At 30.6% G+C, this 16,263-nt stretch overlaps 2 protein-coding genes across 3 annotated transcripts in view; one reads left to right on the plus strand and one right to left on the minus strand.

The window, feature by feature from the left end:
• Window positions 1–4,167: 4,167 nt before the first annotated feature.
• Window positions 4,168–6,565, plus strand: LOC105129547 (protein ODORANT1-like). Its single transcript, XM_011031661.1, has 2 exons — window positions 4,168–4,477; window positions 5,654–6,565. The coding sequence occupies exons 1-2, from the start codon at window positions 4,215–4,217 to the stop codon at window positions 6,219–6,221; spliced, it is 831 nt and encodes a 276-aa protein (XP_011029963.1). The 5' UTR covers window positions 4,168–4,214; the 3' UTR covers window positions 6,222–6,565.
• A 6,066-nt stretch (window positions 6,566–12,631) lies between these two features.
• LOC105129548 (probable serine/threonine protein kinase IRE) overlaps window positions 12,632–16,263 on the minus strand; it is a 12,356-nt gene continuing 8,724 nt past the window's right edge. Inside the window, exons 11-20 of one of the 2 annotated variants that reach the window (XM_011031663.1) lie at window positions 16,190–16,263; window positions 15,999–16,084; window positions 15,430–15,518; window positions 15,081–15,132; window positions 14,944–15,000; window positions 14,678–14,836; window positions 14,084–14,164; window positions 13,628–13,745; window positions 13,369–13,509; window positions 12,632–12,892 (exon numbers count right to left, since the gene is read on the minus strand). In XM_011031663.1, the coding sequence (XP_011029965.1) occupies window positions 13,656–13,745; window positions 14,084–14,164; window positions 14,678–14,836; window positions 14,944–15,000; window positions 15,081–15,132; window positions 15,430–15,518; window positions 15,999–16,084; window positions 16,190–16,263 (688 nt within the window). In that variant the 3' untranslated portion in view covers window positions 12,632–12,892; window positions 13,369–13,509; window positions 13,628–13,655. Of the gene's footprint in view, window positions 12,893–13,368; window positions 13,746–14,083; window positions 14,165–14,677; window positions 14,837–14,943; window positions 15,001–15,080; window positions 15,133–15,429; window positions 15,519–15,998; window positions 16,085–16,189 lie in introns of both variants that reach the window. The other variant, XM_011031662.1, reaches the window with a different exon arrangement.

Genomic DNA, 16,263 nt, shown 5'->3' on the forward strand with positions numbered 1-16,263 from the left:
TCTGATTAATATTTTTTTTAAATGATATTATTCTATTTTTTCAATTCAAAATAATGTTATGTTAATAAAAAAAAAATCTTAGTTAACTGTTAACTTAGGAGCTAACTTATTCAATCCATAACTCAAGTCTTAGATCAAGTCACGGGCGAACCAGGTCTTCTATGTAATATAGATTAGTAAATTGTGCTATTATATGGGCTAGATCAAAAAAAAATTAATATAAAAAAGAATGCCTCGGTGACACTAGTGTTTTTAAATAAATAAGAAAATTTTGAGACTCGAGTCATTGATTTGATTGTGTTTAATAAATTTATTTAATTTAATAATATAATTAAAAAAACAACAACAATAAATAAACCAAACTAAAAAAAATAACAATGATTAACTGCAAAAATGAACACTTGCTAATATTATAAAAAACAATACCCCAAAAAAATCTTCAAAGATCTTCATGATCTTATTTGATACAAATCAAAAATTAAATGAGAATGAGGTAAACCTATAAAAAACAAATAAAAAAATTAAAATTCAATTATTAACAAATCAAATATTGAAGGATAAAATAAAAACATCAATTAAAAAAAAAAGCAAAAATAATGACTCAAGTCAAAATGTCAAATCTACAACATAGTCATGGGACTAGAATAACAACTTAGAAAGCAAATTCAATAAAATTATAAAACTCAATTATTAATTCAACTCAATCTTAAAGGATGAGACTAAAAAAAATTAATTAAAAAACAAAAAAAAATATTCAAGTCAACTTAGGTTAACCAATAAAATCCACGACTTGGAATACAAGTTTGAAATAACCTCATTGAAAAGAAAATAAAAAAAATAAAAAATCTCAATCCCTAACCAATATAATATTTAAGATAAAATAATAATAAAAATAAAATCAAATAATTAAGAATGAAATTGAAAATAAAATCAATTAAAAAAAAGATCTTAAACAAAATAAATAGAACTAAAAAGAATGAAGATTACACTTAATATAGAACTAAAATGAAACTAAATAATAAGAAATGAAATTGAAAATAAAAATTGATTAAGAAAATGACCCAAAACAAAATAAATAGTAATCAAAAGAATGAGAACTAAATTTAATATAAAAATAAAATAAAAGCAAATATTGAGGAAAAAATAATTAAAAAGAATAAAAACAAATTTGATACAAAAATAAAATAATAAGATAACTTTCTATTTTTGCAAACTAAAATGAATCCCTAAAAAATCAATGAAACCATAAGGAGAATAGAAAATAAAAAACAATTAGAGCCTCGTAGTCAATCCACCATCTACATAAACTAGATATTTGAGAAGAGCTTAGTGTGCTGCTCTGAATTTAATTATGGACAATGATGTTATGCTATCAATAAATTATCATACATTGCTAAAGTATAATTAGGGGTAGGGGTGTTTAAAAAAACTGAAAAACCGATTAAACTGAGAAAATCAGAAAAAAAAATCGAAAAAACCAAACTGAAAAAAAATGATTAAACCGAGTAAAATTTTGAAAAAATCAGTCGGTTCGGTTCGGTTTCAGTTTTATAACCAAAAACCGAACCGAAACCGGAAAAAAACCGAGTCAAAACCGAAAAAACTGAGCCAAAACCGATTTGAACCAGTTTTTCCCTTAAAAAACCGAACCGAACCGAACCGAAACCGGTTGGTTTGACCCAGTTTTGGCCCTAATTAGGGGTGTTCATTTTCGGTTTAGTTCTGTTTTTATAAAGAAAAAGTAACCAAACCGGAAAAAAAAATTTGAAAAAAAAAACCGAAACCGAACCGGGTCAAACCGACCGGTTTCGGTTCGGTTCGGTTCGGTTTTTAAAGGGAAAAACCGGTTCAAATCGGTTTGGCTCGGTTTTTTTTCCGGTTTTGGTTCAGTTTGGTTTTTTGGTTTTTTGGTTACAAAACCGAAACCGAACTGAACCGGCTGATTTTTTCAAAATTTTACTCAGTTTAATCGGTTTTTTTTCGGTTCGGTTTTTTCAGTTTTTTTTTTTCTGGTTTTCTAAATTTAATCGGTTTTTCGGTTTTTTTTAACACCCCTAAATATAATGACTTCATTATAAACACTAGCACATACATTGCACATGTTAACAAAATTATTTATTTGTATTTTTTAATCTTTGGAATTATTTTGATATCGAATTAAATTCTTGGAACCTTAAATACTTAAAATTAATAAAATTATTTTTTTATATATAAAACAATATACTAAACTAGTGCTGGAATTGTTTTCCATCACATCATGAGATCCTAAAACTATCTAGTATAACCTTAAAAAAACTCAATAAAACTCAATGTAAGAGGAATAAACTGAAAAATAAAAAATGAATAGACTAAAACAAGTTTTGAATCTCTTCTTTACCCATGTAACTTAGTGCTTGATATTTGCAAGAAAAAAAGGCCCAATACTTCTCTGGTGTTTAAACTCAGTCCCCCATTACACTGATTTTTTAAATTTAATTTAATTTTTCCAAATCAATTTTCAATCTAAAGTCAATTTTCTTTATCACATAATGAGAAGTCAATACCAAGCTAAATAAAAATAAATAATCAAGCACAATCCCAAATTAATCCAAATAAAAAAGATTAAACTGAAAAAATAATAATTAAATAACCAAAAAAACCTGGAAAAAATAAATGTTCGAGCTCACAGCATTTCCTCTCATACGCCCGAATGGATCACTGAGCTCATTTAGGTTTTTTTTTTTTTTGTTTTTTTCCCTTAATTGTTGGTGGTGTTATTTCTGGTGGGTACACAGTGTGTGGCGGTGAAGACAGCTCTGTTTGTGTCCCCGGGAATGGTGATGACGAGAGTGATGACGCAACGCTCAAGTAATCAACAAGCTTGTTTGGATTGTGTAAGAAAGTGGAGAAGGCAAATTTGAAAATCAACGTGTCAACTTCATATTGGTCCATCTAGCTGTGTAGCATCACCTTCTTGGACCCTAGCACCCATGGAGCCGAGCTCACAGGAGCCTATCAATTTTTAGGTCCTGGGCTCCTTTCAAGAAACTCGTAGTGGGTCCATTATCTTCCACACCCAAAGCAATTTACAGGCAAGTGAATCACACGCGCGGATCAAATGCCAAATGCTATGATCTTGATCTTGTTCTTGTCCATGGCAGAGGCTACAGGCAGAGAGAAAAGCAATCTCATTTTCTTGTCATGATAAGGGTGCAATTATTTAGCAAGATTTATTGGGAGAGACATTGTATGTGCAAGAAGAATGCCCATGTATGATTTGAATGCAATATACTATATGATTTGTTCTTGTTAGGAAGAGGTATTTTCGATATAGTGTGTATAGTATATATATAAGAAGATTAAATTCTTTCTATGAATGATTTTAGACTTGGGATGAGAATATTAATCAATAAATTAAATAAACCTTTTTAATCACTAAATTTGCTACTCTTAAGGGTTATTGAATTTAATTTTGATACACAAAATTGATCTAGAAATACATTTAATAGAATAATCTTCATATTTTATTTTTTATTCAACTACAATATTTTTTTAATTTCCTCATGATTGATGACATGGTTTTGATTATGTAGGTCAAATCATCATAAAGATTATTACGAAGCATTATATTGATTTTTCTTGCTAGGGTGTAGCTTCACGCAAAAAACTTTAGCCAATAATATTTTTATGTTCTATTCAATTAGAATTTAAATATCCATCCTTCAAATTTCTGTTTTGACCCAATTTTGAATGTCCAAGCGTTCCAAGTTACTTGATATAACAATTATAACTTCACCTTCCACAACAACGAAACTATGCAAGAACATTTTTTTTTAAAAAAAAAAAATTTGAATTTACATGATCATGAGATTAGATAGGCCTCTTTTATTAAAGAAATTTTCTAAGTGGAGAAAAATATGAACACGAAAAAAAAAATTAAACTTATTACGTAAAATATTCCCTCTATCTTTGACATGGGAAAGCTATTAATAGCGTGGTATGTGCGTCAAAGGAAGGAGAAAGTTGAGTTTCATGCCAAGCCAAAGCCTGGCTAGCTAGAAAGTGTAATTCACATACACAAAACAGGCGTGTGAGACATGTTCATCTCCAAATTATCATTTTGATTTGCCCTTAAGCAAGAGAAATCACTAGTATATAAAGGTGGGTGAGTGGGGCTTTGTTCTCTGGGAGTAATTAGGTGGAAGTGATATAGCAACGAGTGACTTGCCATAGTGATGGGTAGACAACCTTGTTGCGACAAACTTGGTGTGAAGAAGGGCCCTTGGACAGCTGAGGAAGACAAGAAGTTGGTCAATTTTATTCTCACACATGGCCAATGTTGCTGGCGTGCTGTACCCAAGCTCGCCGGACTCCGCCGGTGTGGCAAGAGCTGCCGTCTTCGCTGGACTAATTACCTCCGGCCTGACTTGAAGAGAGGCCTTCTAAACGAGGATGAGGAGCAACTTGTCATTGACCTCCATGCTTGCCTTGGCAACAGGTAGCCCCATTATCTTATACGCCACCTTGTCATTTCATCGTTCTATGCTTCATCTACTTTATTGATTAACCTATCCCTTCAAGAGCATGAATATTTCATTGTTCACTGCAAAATTTGACTTATGGTAGGAAGCTTTGGTAGGATCATTTTCTGCAGCTAATTAAGAACTCCCAATACAGAAAGCTTTCTCTCCGTGTAAAGATGTCATGATTCTATCATTTTAGTTTGAATAATGTTGTTCCAGTGATGTTTAACTTATTTTTTACAATATGTTTCTCGCTTCTTCCGTTTTTCGGCTTCATTTTACAAATTACATGGCTTAATTTTGATGTTGATTCTATATATAAAAAAATGAACTCACAAACAATTTGTAAGGCTCGTTTCAAGTGCAAAGACCTCCAGATTTAAATTCAGATTAATCTAAGAGTATGAAGATATAATTCAAGGAAAAACTTTACTAACACTGATAAAATTTAATGAAATACTTTCATAATTAATAGCTACCACCTATCCTTTTTACAGGGCCAAAAAAAATTCTTCAAAAAATTAATAGAAATAACAAAAAAAATAAAATCAAAAGTCCCTCTAAGGTTATTGATTAGAAGTATTATTTCACTTGAATATGTGTATGATTCCATCTACCAACCTTTTCTTCCCCAGTTGTAAGTGGGTTCTTGCATTTTTATATGATTAGCTTGGGCATCATAATGGGATGATGCAAGCTCCTATTAATCAAGTAGAATTATTAGCTGTAAAATAATAATAAAAATAAATTATTATTATTATTATTTAGACAATTCAACTTCAAGGAATCTTCTTAGCCCACACTTGACATGAAACATGGAATGTGTAATCTGATTTATGCATCATCTGCAATTTGATTTGATCCCATGTACATTCTTTTTGTCTTGTGATTCCCAGAGCTGTCTTGGCCCGTAGATCACTACCAAGGTTTCCAATTAGTGACATAAAATTTAAAATCTTTCACTTTATGAGTGCACAAAGTGCATGAACTAGATAACATTTTAACTAGCACTTGATCATAAATAAAAATCTGTCACTTAAACACTATTAACTAATATTTAATCCCATACCAAGATAATATAAATTGGGATTAAATACATGAAAGTTCCTTTGTGTTGAGTACACTTTTTCTGACCTTTTCTTTTGCTTTAGGTGGTCCAAAATCGCAGCAAGATTGCCGGGAAGAACAGATAATGAGATCAAGAATCACTGGAATACCCACATTAAGAAAAAGCTAATAAAGATGGGAATTGATCCTGTTACGCACGAGCCTCTCAATAAACAAGGGAGTCCTCAAGAAAGTATAGTACCTTGTCACACTAATTATGATCAACCCAATTTTAACGCTGATGGTCAGCAGGTCCTCCCGCAAAATTGTGGCCATGCCTCCTCCAGCACTACTGATAATTCAAGCTCGACCACACCGACTGAAAATTCTTCAGTGGATGAATGCATAGGGTCATCAGAACCTAACAGTACTACTGACAGTGATCCACTAATGAGTTGCATATGGTCGGAGGTATTTCTTGATGATTCATCTTGGAACTTTCAAGCCACTAGAGGAGGAGATTTTAGTGAATTCGGGCTATCTAAATCTTCATCAGAGGATAGTAACTCTCCATGGGTTTTAGACTCTAAGGATCTTGGAGATGAATTCTTTGGACTTAGTTGTTTCAGTGACATGGACTTGAGTATCCTAGACATGGGTGGCAAGCATTAAAATGCACTACCTCATAGAATGATCGCAAGGTGTATCAAGAAATGAGGAAGGAAGCACAAGGATTGAAAGCTCAAGCTTCCTGGATAGTAGAATTTCTAGTCTTGTAAATTTTTTCTTCATCCCACCATTCAAATCTTGGAAAAGAACAAGGGAAAGGAAGATATTGGAAGTGCTATATAGCTTAATAATTATTCTCCTTTCCTTCATCAAAATCGAAGAACAGTTCAACACCCCCCTTCCCTTGTAACATTTGTAATTAGAAATCCTCAAAATTTCAGATGGCTAGTTCCTCCTAGGAAAAAGGTTTATGCTATTTAATATGGAGTGATGAATTAAATGGTGCATTATTAATAAAAAAAAATTTAGTACTTTTCCGATAATTTTATTATTGAAATAAAATTAAAATTTTAAAAAAATATTTTAATATAATTTCACGTGAAAAACACCCCCCATAATAATACAAAACAAATTAAAAACTTCGTGGCTTCCACTTGATAAAAAAAAAGTAGTTGTGTAATTGAACAAATAACACTCTTTATGTGTGATAATAAACAAATAGGACAGCCTCGTCTTCATTTTATCCAATCTCTTTAAAAAATAATCAATTTTATCACCTTTATGTGATAATTACACTCTCTGTATGAGGGAAAATTCAAGTATTTTTGCTTGTCTGTTAACTGTAGAGAGGCAACATTGTGTCTAATAAAGAATAGGTATGTAGTGTGGGATTAGTCGCGCGCAAGCTAGTCCGGACACCCACGTTAATCTAAAAAAAAAAGAATAGGTATGTAGCGCGAGTTTCTAGCCCAGCGGTGGGAGGGGTTTGTCCCCTTCTTCCGCACCTGGGTTTGAGCCTTACCGCGCATGCCTGTTACCCCCGCGGTGCCTTACTTGTTTACTGGGCTTGCAGGATGTTCAGTGGGCCGTGGGGATTAGTTGTGGTGCGCGTAAGTTGGCCCGGACACCCCACGTAAAAAAAAAAGAAAGTATGCAATGAAATTGATAAAATGAACTAGTTCGGGATGAAATTGTGAATAAATTGATACTTTGGGGGTGAAAAAAAAGAGGTATTTTCTAAAAATATTGTAATAACTGGAGAGTTGAATATTAATTGTTTATATTTGAAGAGTATAGCTGTGCAGATAAGGATTACGAAGAAGAATATGTTGATGGATGAACATGAAACAAAAAAATATTACTAAAAAACACCATTTATAAATGCCCTCTCTCTTTAAATAAAGGTTTTTAAAATGAAAAAGAATCCCAGCCTGGAATTATCTAATTAAAACTCCATTGAAATTTGGAAAGTGATCGATTTCATTGTTTATTATTACATTTATATTACAATTTTTCTCATAGCTGTACTCAGCTATACATGTCAACAACTATATATATATATAGGCTTGAAATCATATTAAAAGTACCAAATTGTAGGTTTGAGGACCAAAAAGTAAAAAACATAGAAAATATAGGGCTAACCATAAATTATATTAAAAGTATCAAACACACTTTTTTTATTTTAAAAAACAATTGATCCAGCCATGATTATTGCGCATGAAGTAAAGCTAGCTCAAAGTCTATTATGATTAGCCCATATACAGGTAAGCTATATTAATTATATATATGGTACCAAAGTTATTACGCTGGACCGACTCATAACTAGAATCCGTTGTGAAAATTAGCTAAAGTTAATATAAATTAATTTAAAAAAATTTGTTTATTTTTATTTTAAGTTAAATCCAATTTTAACACCAAGTCACATGAAGTATTATTACTTGATTTAATTTAAAACCTGATATATATTAAACTTTTAAATTGATAAGTTATCGAGTTGATTTATTAAAGTAATCTAAATTTAATAATATTAACAGATAAATATAATAAAAAAATTATTAATCATTTCTGCTTGATTTTAAATTGAAATGAAAAAAAATATTTTTAACATCTTAATAAAAGTTATTTAAAAAAAAAAAAAACCAAGTCAATTCATATTATTCACAATTGTCTTCATAATTAAAGTATATTTATTCATCATAGAGTAACAGAATCCAATGAAGTTACGATGCTGATCTACAATGATATATAATTTGCAGCAATCAATAAAATAAAACAAAATGATATTTACATGTTTACATACAAGAGTTGATGCTTCCTGGTGCAGGAGGACATTAGGAGTCGTTGTCGAGAAAGCTCGAACTGAAATTTCTCATTTGCCAACTCGGTGCACCAAATATATATAATATTGTTGCCCTGTTGAGATACCAAACTACTGATCCTATAATAATTGGAATCCTCCATTGATCAACCTTTTAATTGGTTCTAGCCTTCTTGCATCTTATTGATCAACCTTTTTTTATTATTGTTAATATTTATTTATTTTTTATTTATATGTCTAATTTTTAGTTAATGAATATCGAGTAAAGATAAGGTTCACAGGATAAAAATATTTTGCAAAGAAAAATTTAAAGTTGTGATTATAAAATTCTTATTACATCAAAATATTACTTCTAAATATTTCTTATCAATATTTTATTGAAACTAAATATTAATTAGAGTGGTTGAGATTAATACATATTATATTCTTCTTCTTCTTTTTATAAAAAGAAGCAATTATTTTTACAAATTGAGGTATATGAAGTGTTATACTTTAATTCTGATTATATGTTGTCTTAATCAAGGGGTAGTAAATGAGCAGATATTAGGTATGACTTAAGTTATATAAATATATTTGAGTAATAAAAAGAGGATTCATCACCCTAGATGAATTAAAAAAAAATATTCAATATATTCTTAAATAATATTGATTGTTAAATCCTTGGTCAAAGTGGAATTATATTTGAAATGAATTTTAAATCTTATTTAAATAATCAATGATTATAGTATTGAAAACAAAAATAAATCAACAAAACAAACATCATCCATGTTATAATGTCTAAATCAAAATATTTTTTATGAAGAAATAATAATTATACTAAAAAATTAATCACTAAAAAATTAAGTCAAACCACTTATAACTTTCATGGTATTTAAGGATGATGATAGATTGCTAAACATTATATTTGATCTTTAAATATAAATCAATCAATTATTAAATTGATAATAAATTAAATTATTTTATTTATATAATATTATTTTATTTACAATTATAATTTATATTTGAGTTGACTTAGGCCATGTATGTAAGAATCATTGGTTAAAAATTAAAATGAGATGATTAATCAAATGTGACTTGATTATAAATAAATTTTAGAAATTAAATATTAGAATATAAGTAATACAGGAGATTATAATTCCACATAAAAAAAATCAAATAGGAAGTTTATTGAATAAATTTCTAAAATTATCGTAAAATAATATGTGTGATGTTATTTAAGGGGCAAATTGATATTTTATCATTTATAATGTTTTCATATTTTTTCTATAAATAAAATGTTATGCCTTTTATTTTATATACAGTATAAAAACACTTGAAACATAAAAAAAAAAAAAACTAACACTCCAAGATATAATAGTCACTTTCTTCTAAAAAAGTTTAGGAAATTATGATTACAGATCAGATATTTAGATGATTTATGATTTGTAAGAAACTAGTATTAAAATAATTATTTAAAATTGAAAAAATATTTAATTTTTATGTAATTTTTATATAAATTCTAAATAATTTCAAATCTATCTAATAAGATTAGTAAGAATTCTGAAAAATCTTAAATTTAATGTTTCCATCACATATTTATCTTCAGAGAAACCCAACAAAAGGGCATACTTCCCATTTTCGTCTACAAACAATAGTGAAGTGTGAAGACAATAGGAAATATTTGTAGAGAAGTAATGCCATAGAAAAGAAAAGGAATTGTTGTATAAAATAAGTAGGACATCTCACTCGTTGAATTTGCTCAAGACAGAATATCACAACTGAAGACAAAAATATGAGATGGTAGAGAAGAGAATAGTATGTGCTTCAAAAAAAGAACTCGCTTGGTAGAGAATTAACATACAACACTGAAATAAATGAGTTTTTTTTAATGATATTTTACTGTTAATATAAATAATAAAGTATTTTAATATACATTTTTAATTATTTCATAATAAAGTTGAGTTGTAAGTTAGTTGGTTGGCATGCCTGAAAAGCTTAGAGGTTGTAAGTTCAAGCATTTGGGATGCGCCTATTGCTGACTTGTTGCTCATTTTTTATATATATATATATATTAAAAGGCAGACCATAAAAAAATAAAAAATAGAGCTAGGTTTTCGGATCTAGCCTAAGCCCATGATGGGCTTTTTTTTTTCTTTTTTTAACTTAAAAACAAAGTTATCAAATTCATTTACTATTCAGTTTTGACATGATTTTTATATATTATTATAAATTTTAATAATTTTTATTTTTAATTATTATGTATCTTATCTGAAAATAAAAAAAAATTATTTATAAAAATTTGATTGAAATCTATTGTTTGTCATTAAGATATTTAAATAGATTTAAAACATGATTTTTTTTTTTGGTTTTTAATCACATGAAATATAGGAACATCATGTTGATATTTTTTTTATTAACTTGCTTTAACAATAGTAATTTTTTTTCTTTAAACAGATCATATAAAAAATATTACGTGCATTAACAAAGATAAATAAGAGATAAATTGATAGGAAAAAAAATATTATCTTTATGTTAAAGAGCAATATCATAAATAATTATATTTTGTGATCTCATCTAATGATTTAATTTGTTAAATTTAGATAATTTTTTTTTGATATAGTATTAAAATTTTGTTAAATAAAAGATAACAAGTTCAAATCTTACAATACCATTTTATTTCCTTATAAAAATTAATTATTTAAGGAAATTTATAAAAAACTAATATAAATTATATTTTAAAACTTCACTATTGAATTCTACTTTGTCCATTATCTCATCAATGAGAATAAATACATTCTTCAGCTTTATACTCCTCTTGGCAGGCAACGTTTTCCAGATGATGTTGATAAGGAAAGGGTAGCTTTCGTCGGTAGCTAGTTGTCCGATAAAGAAAAAGAAGAAGAAATAGATCGCTACTATCTTTTAAAAAATGAAAGCTGGGAAATAAAAAAGATATTACTTGCCAGAGAAGAGTCAAATGTTAAGGGTTTATTCCAAGGATCACTGCATTGCATCAGTAGATGACAACTACATGTTAAAACAGAGGAGAAGAAGAAGACGTTGTACGGTCTCATAAGCTCTGAATCGTTTATACTCTTCTTTTTTATTTTTTATTTTTAGCATTTACAAACAATGAGGTATCTGTTGACTGTGGATCCCTTTGAACCCTCGCATTCATTCCTTCAAGGTTTAGCACTGACTATGAAGTCACAGTGCTAGTTTTTTAATCAATGAAAACAAAAGGGAGAGGCTCCATGCCTAGTAGAAAAAGAGAGTTATTTATATAAATTATGCAAGAGACTTGAACTCAGAATCTTTCCATATCTCGAGTCCTTTATTGCCTATGCTAGCAATTTAGGTTTCTACTCTCAAGCTTTGGGCGTCTACTCCTACTGTCATTCTACCTTTTCTTCATGGGAACAGTAACTATCAATATATATATTGTTTTCTCGCATATTTCTCTCTCTTTTATGATGTAAAGTATTGGTAAGTGCTCCTGAAATAGTCTAAAATTTCTCGCTATTCTTGGCCTATCAACATCAAGTCTCCCTTGTTGTGATACAGGAAGGAGCAAACACATTATTTAACTCAACGCCTACAAAAACCTGCCAGTATATATAGATATACTTGCAAGTTTAATAATTAGCACAGCAAGAACTTTTTATGATGATAACGTAAATCATAATCTTGGCTAGCTAGTGGTGGCCTTAATGTTCAAATGATAATGTCAAAAGGATAGCCGGAGTGGGAATCTAAATCAGATGCCTACTTTTGATTGTGGAATTTTGAGTGTGCTATCAGCTATGTTTCATAAACAAACCAATAAAAAAGCAATTATCATAGGCAACAGAGAATGACAAATATAAAACGCAGCAAGAGATATGAGTATTGGGCTATGATGACATAACCTTTAAAATTTAATTCTCAATCATTTTGAAACCATCTAGTTCCTTGTCTTGCAACTTGATCTTTACTTCTTTTTTCTTCGTTCTTTTTTTTTTTTCTTTTTTGAAGGAATCACATTGTCTATGCATGCACAAGAGAGGAAGCAAAAAATCTTCCTAGCTAGGTAATTGCTGCAAGTTATTGTACAATCAATACATTATGGTCTGAGCTTTTGATTGAAGGGCATCAATTCAATCCATCCAAAAACATTATATTAATTTTACATAATAAATTTTTTTTTTTCAGAATCCCTTTGTAGAAGCCTGATATATTGAATGAGAGGATCCTACTAATGAATTCCATGAATCAATGGTTGAGATTTCTTAAAATCTTTCTATAAAATTAGCATTGCTCTTTTTCATCTACTTTTACTCGTTAAACTTCGATATTTCTTGAAATTGTTGTTTATACAATTTGAGTAAAGAAAGAGCAAATGGCATTTTTCTTTCTCTCTTTCTATCACAATCTAAAAGCTTTTATGGATTGCAGAATCATTCAGAAAAAATTAACAATGAGACCTTACCTACCTACTTTCAAAAAGTTGAGATCCACCCCGAAATAGCATGTACTTGTCCCACTTAACATCCATCCACTGCACAAGTGCCAAGTAAAAAATGTTATGCATAGAAAGCTAAGCCTGAGCCGCTCGAAACATTTGTGTTTTTTAGGACTATGATTCATAAAAAGGCAATCCTCACGTCACATGTAAGGGAAGATTGGAACTAGTTCCTAGTGATCTCTTGTGGCGGCTTCTGTATGGGCCTTTGATTCAAAAAAAAGAAAAGGAAAAAGGAAAAGCGATTCTAATTTAGTTAGGGATGCAAGAAGGTTCCAAGAGAAGCCTTCCTTTTCTTCTGGCCTAGTGCTGTCTACCACAACATCATAATAGTTGAGAAATCAAGAGCATGCGTGTGTTTGGAATGTGGATAGGATATCCCCACGCATCTTTTCAAAATTTTCAGATTGCGGAGAACTCGTGAAAAAAATGTGCAAGAAGAAATTTCTTTCACTACGTAGTAGGATCTATGTATATACAAAAATAAGTGATGATAACAAAATGTCCATGACCTGTTGGCTGCAGCAATCAAATCCCACTCTCTTTGCTGAAGTATCACTTTGTTTGGCAGCTCCATATCTGTAAAATGGGCATGTCGTGTTCCTAATAGGCTGCTTATTCAAGCTCTGCTCCTGTCCCAGGAAAGCCTCTTTCTGAAATTTTCAGATCAAAGAACTCAAAACGAGGGCAACCATGTAAAGAAACTGTGCAAAATTTTCAGGAACTTCAGCAGGTAGCAAATGAAGAATTGTGTAGGTCGTGGAAGCTTACATACGCTGAATCAACCAAATTTAAAATGTCAAGGAACTGATGGTTTGGAGGCATCTGCTGCTTCCTTTGTGCTCTTACCAACTAGATCATAATTGATGGAAACCAGCTGAGGCAAATTCTGGAAATACAAGAAGTAGTTCTTAATTCATAATAAAAACTTTAACTTCAATAACACGAATAATTATTTCTCACCACTTAATTATGCCATATAGTGTTTACTCAATACCCATAGATTCATGGGGAATGTCAAAACTCATTTGGCAAGAACGAAAAGGAAATTAACGAGAGCGCTTCTAAAACACCGTTATAGAACTTTCAACAGAAGAAATTTATGGGCCCATTGATACAATGTGCAAGCATGTAGGGACATTCAAGAAGAATTCAATGAAAAAAAGAGAGATGATTTCAGTTTCATGCAACATCTAATTTTGTCGAATAACATCTAGCATGTCTCACCTTAAACGAGAAATTACTAAAAGAGTACGTCATATCAAGAATTGGGGTGCCAACCTCTGCCAAGCTATCACATTCATCCCCCTGGCATAAAACAGTAAAATCATAAGGTAATGCCCATGGAGCTGCAATGGTTGCATGAGGTCACCTACATCAATTTGAAATTACTTCAAAGTGAAATAATTCTTAAACCATTCTACAATGACCAATGATAAGTTTTAAGTACAAGTTCCCATCCGAAATAATTCCATTCTTTTGCCATTAGGACAAGATGTTTCTAGAAATGAAGCTTTTGTTTGAATTGAGAATTTAACATCCTCTCTAAATCAATTCCGGGCATTTTATTGCTTGGAAAATCAAAAAAGAAAACATAATAATGAAAATAATAGTTTTCTAAATCAAATCAAAGAAAAGAGACAATTTCAAAATCAGAATTGTTGTTGGCAGCTGGCAATGGTATAACTTAATGAGATTAGAGCTCATGTGCCAATGAACTGAAAGCCATATGTGCAAAGAGATAGATGCAATATTCAACTGCAATATGTACTCACGTCATCATGTGTATAGATGCAATATTCAACTGCAATATGTACTCACGTTATCATCATGTGTATTGCTGAATGAACCACTGCTGCATGCGTCTGACAGGTCCTCAAAGTCACTACCTCCATGCACATTTTCACCTTCTGGATTCCATATATACCGGCTCATAAAATAACTTGTGTCATGCGCTTCTCCCGATGGAATGAACATAGCCTGCAGCAAATAGAAGAACTTGCCATGCGTTTAAGTATGACGGTAAATACTATCGAACAAAAAATACCAAGACCTGGTTATTTTAAAAAATATCAAACTATGATAACCTTTTGCCTTGCAAGCGTGTCCCAATTTATGTCTCTAAAGAAAGAATGTTTCTTAACCTGCCATAAAATTAACCAGTTTAATTTTCAAATCATTTATGCTTGTAAACAAGTCTCATCAGTCACCATAAAAAGTTCACCTCTCTAGCTCCTGTTGCTCCTAGCCTTTGAAGTGGATTTTCTGCCAACAATCTGAAAGTGAAGTAGAAAAATATTAATACTTTTCAAGTGAATTAACACTGAGGTAGAAATTTAATAGCTTCTAAATTAAAAGAGGGGCTTGGTATTATCAATAACATAATTTGCGTGCTGTACCATTGGAATTGATTCCAATGCATGAAAGAGCTAATACAGAGAGAAGCAAATTTTCCTTGCTTATACTCGTAGGAAACTCAAATATCATAGGAAACTCAAATAATCTTCTGATTCAAATACCATTACATTTTCAGACAAATAGCATTTATATCTTAGGATCTCACTCAATCTTACTTGTCAATCAAATCACAGGCATCGAAGCTCATCTCCTCAGGAATCCTGGGCCAAGGAATATCTCTATTCATTATGTTGTCAAATATTTGCTGCAAGAGATATGGCCTATTAGTATGAAATTAAGCTATTCGCATAAAATGTTCTGAAACTGAAAGGAAAAGTTTCCCCAAGGTCAACATATTCTTTCCAATTTAAAGGATAAAAAAAATACCCAAGAAAAATTAGAAAGCAAGCAATTTAAGATCTCTATGCTGCATCCATCAAACATTCTTTGCACACATACAACTTCGTAGAGGAATAATTATATTAGAAATGGTAACTTATGACATATCATACTATGCAGTGGTATATAAAAGGTATAGTCCATATTTCATGTTAACAGAAAAGGTACTGGCAAATGGTTACAGCACAATTAAAATGTTAGGAAAGTAACTACAACCAAGTTAGTAACTTAACCAATATCAACAACAACTCATAATAAATTTAATTATTAAAAAAATCAAAAACCATCTCCAGTCTGCTGATAAAAATCATATAAAAGTTCAGGTTGTAACATTCAGATGACCTACCTGTGGAGTTTCTGCATTGAATGGAGGTATACCAACAAGCATCTCATAAAGAATAACACCCACAGACCACCAATCAGCAGTTGCACCTGCAAGGAGGTAATGTCCAGTGATGGAAAAAATATAATAAAATAAATAAAACAGAACCATACATCATGTATGAACTATCAAAGTAACAAAAGATAATTGCGAACCATGCCCCATTCCAAGAAGTATCTCAGGTGCCAAATAATCAGGAGTTCCAATAACTGGATGCTTTTGACGCTCT

Source organism: Populus euphratica, unplaced genomic scaffold (genome assembly GCF_000495115.2).
Source record: "Populus euphratica unplaced genomic scaffold, PopEup_1.0 scaffold16.1, whole genome shotgun sequence".
Classification (NCBI taxonomy): Eukaryota; Viridiplantae; Streptophyta; class Magnoliopsida; order Malpighiales; family Salicaceae; genus Populus; species Populus euphratica.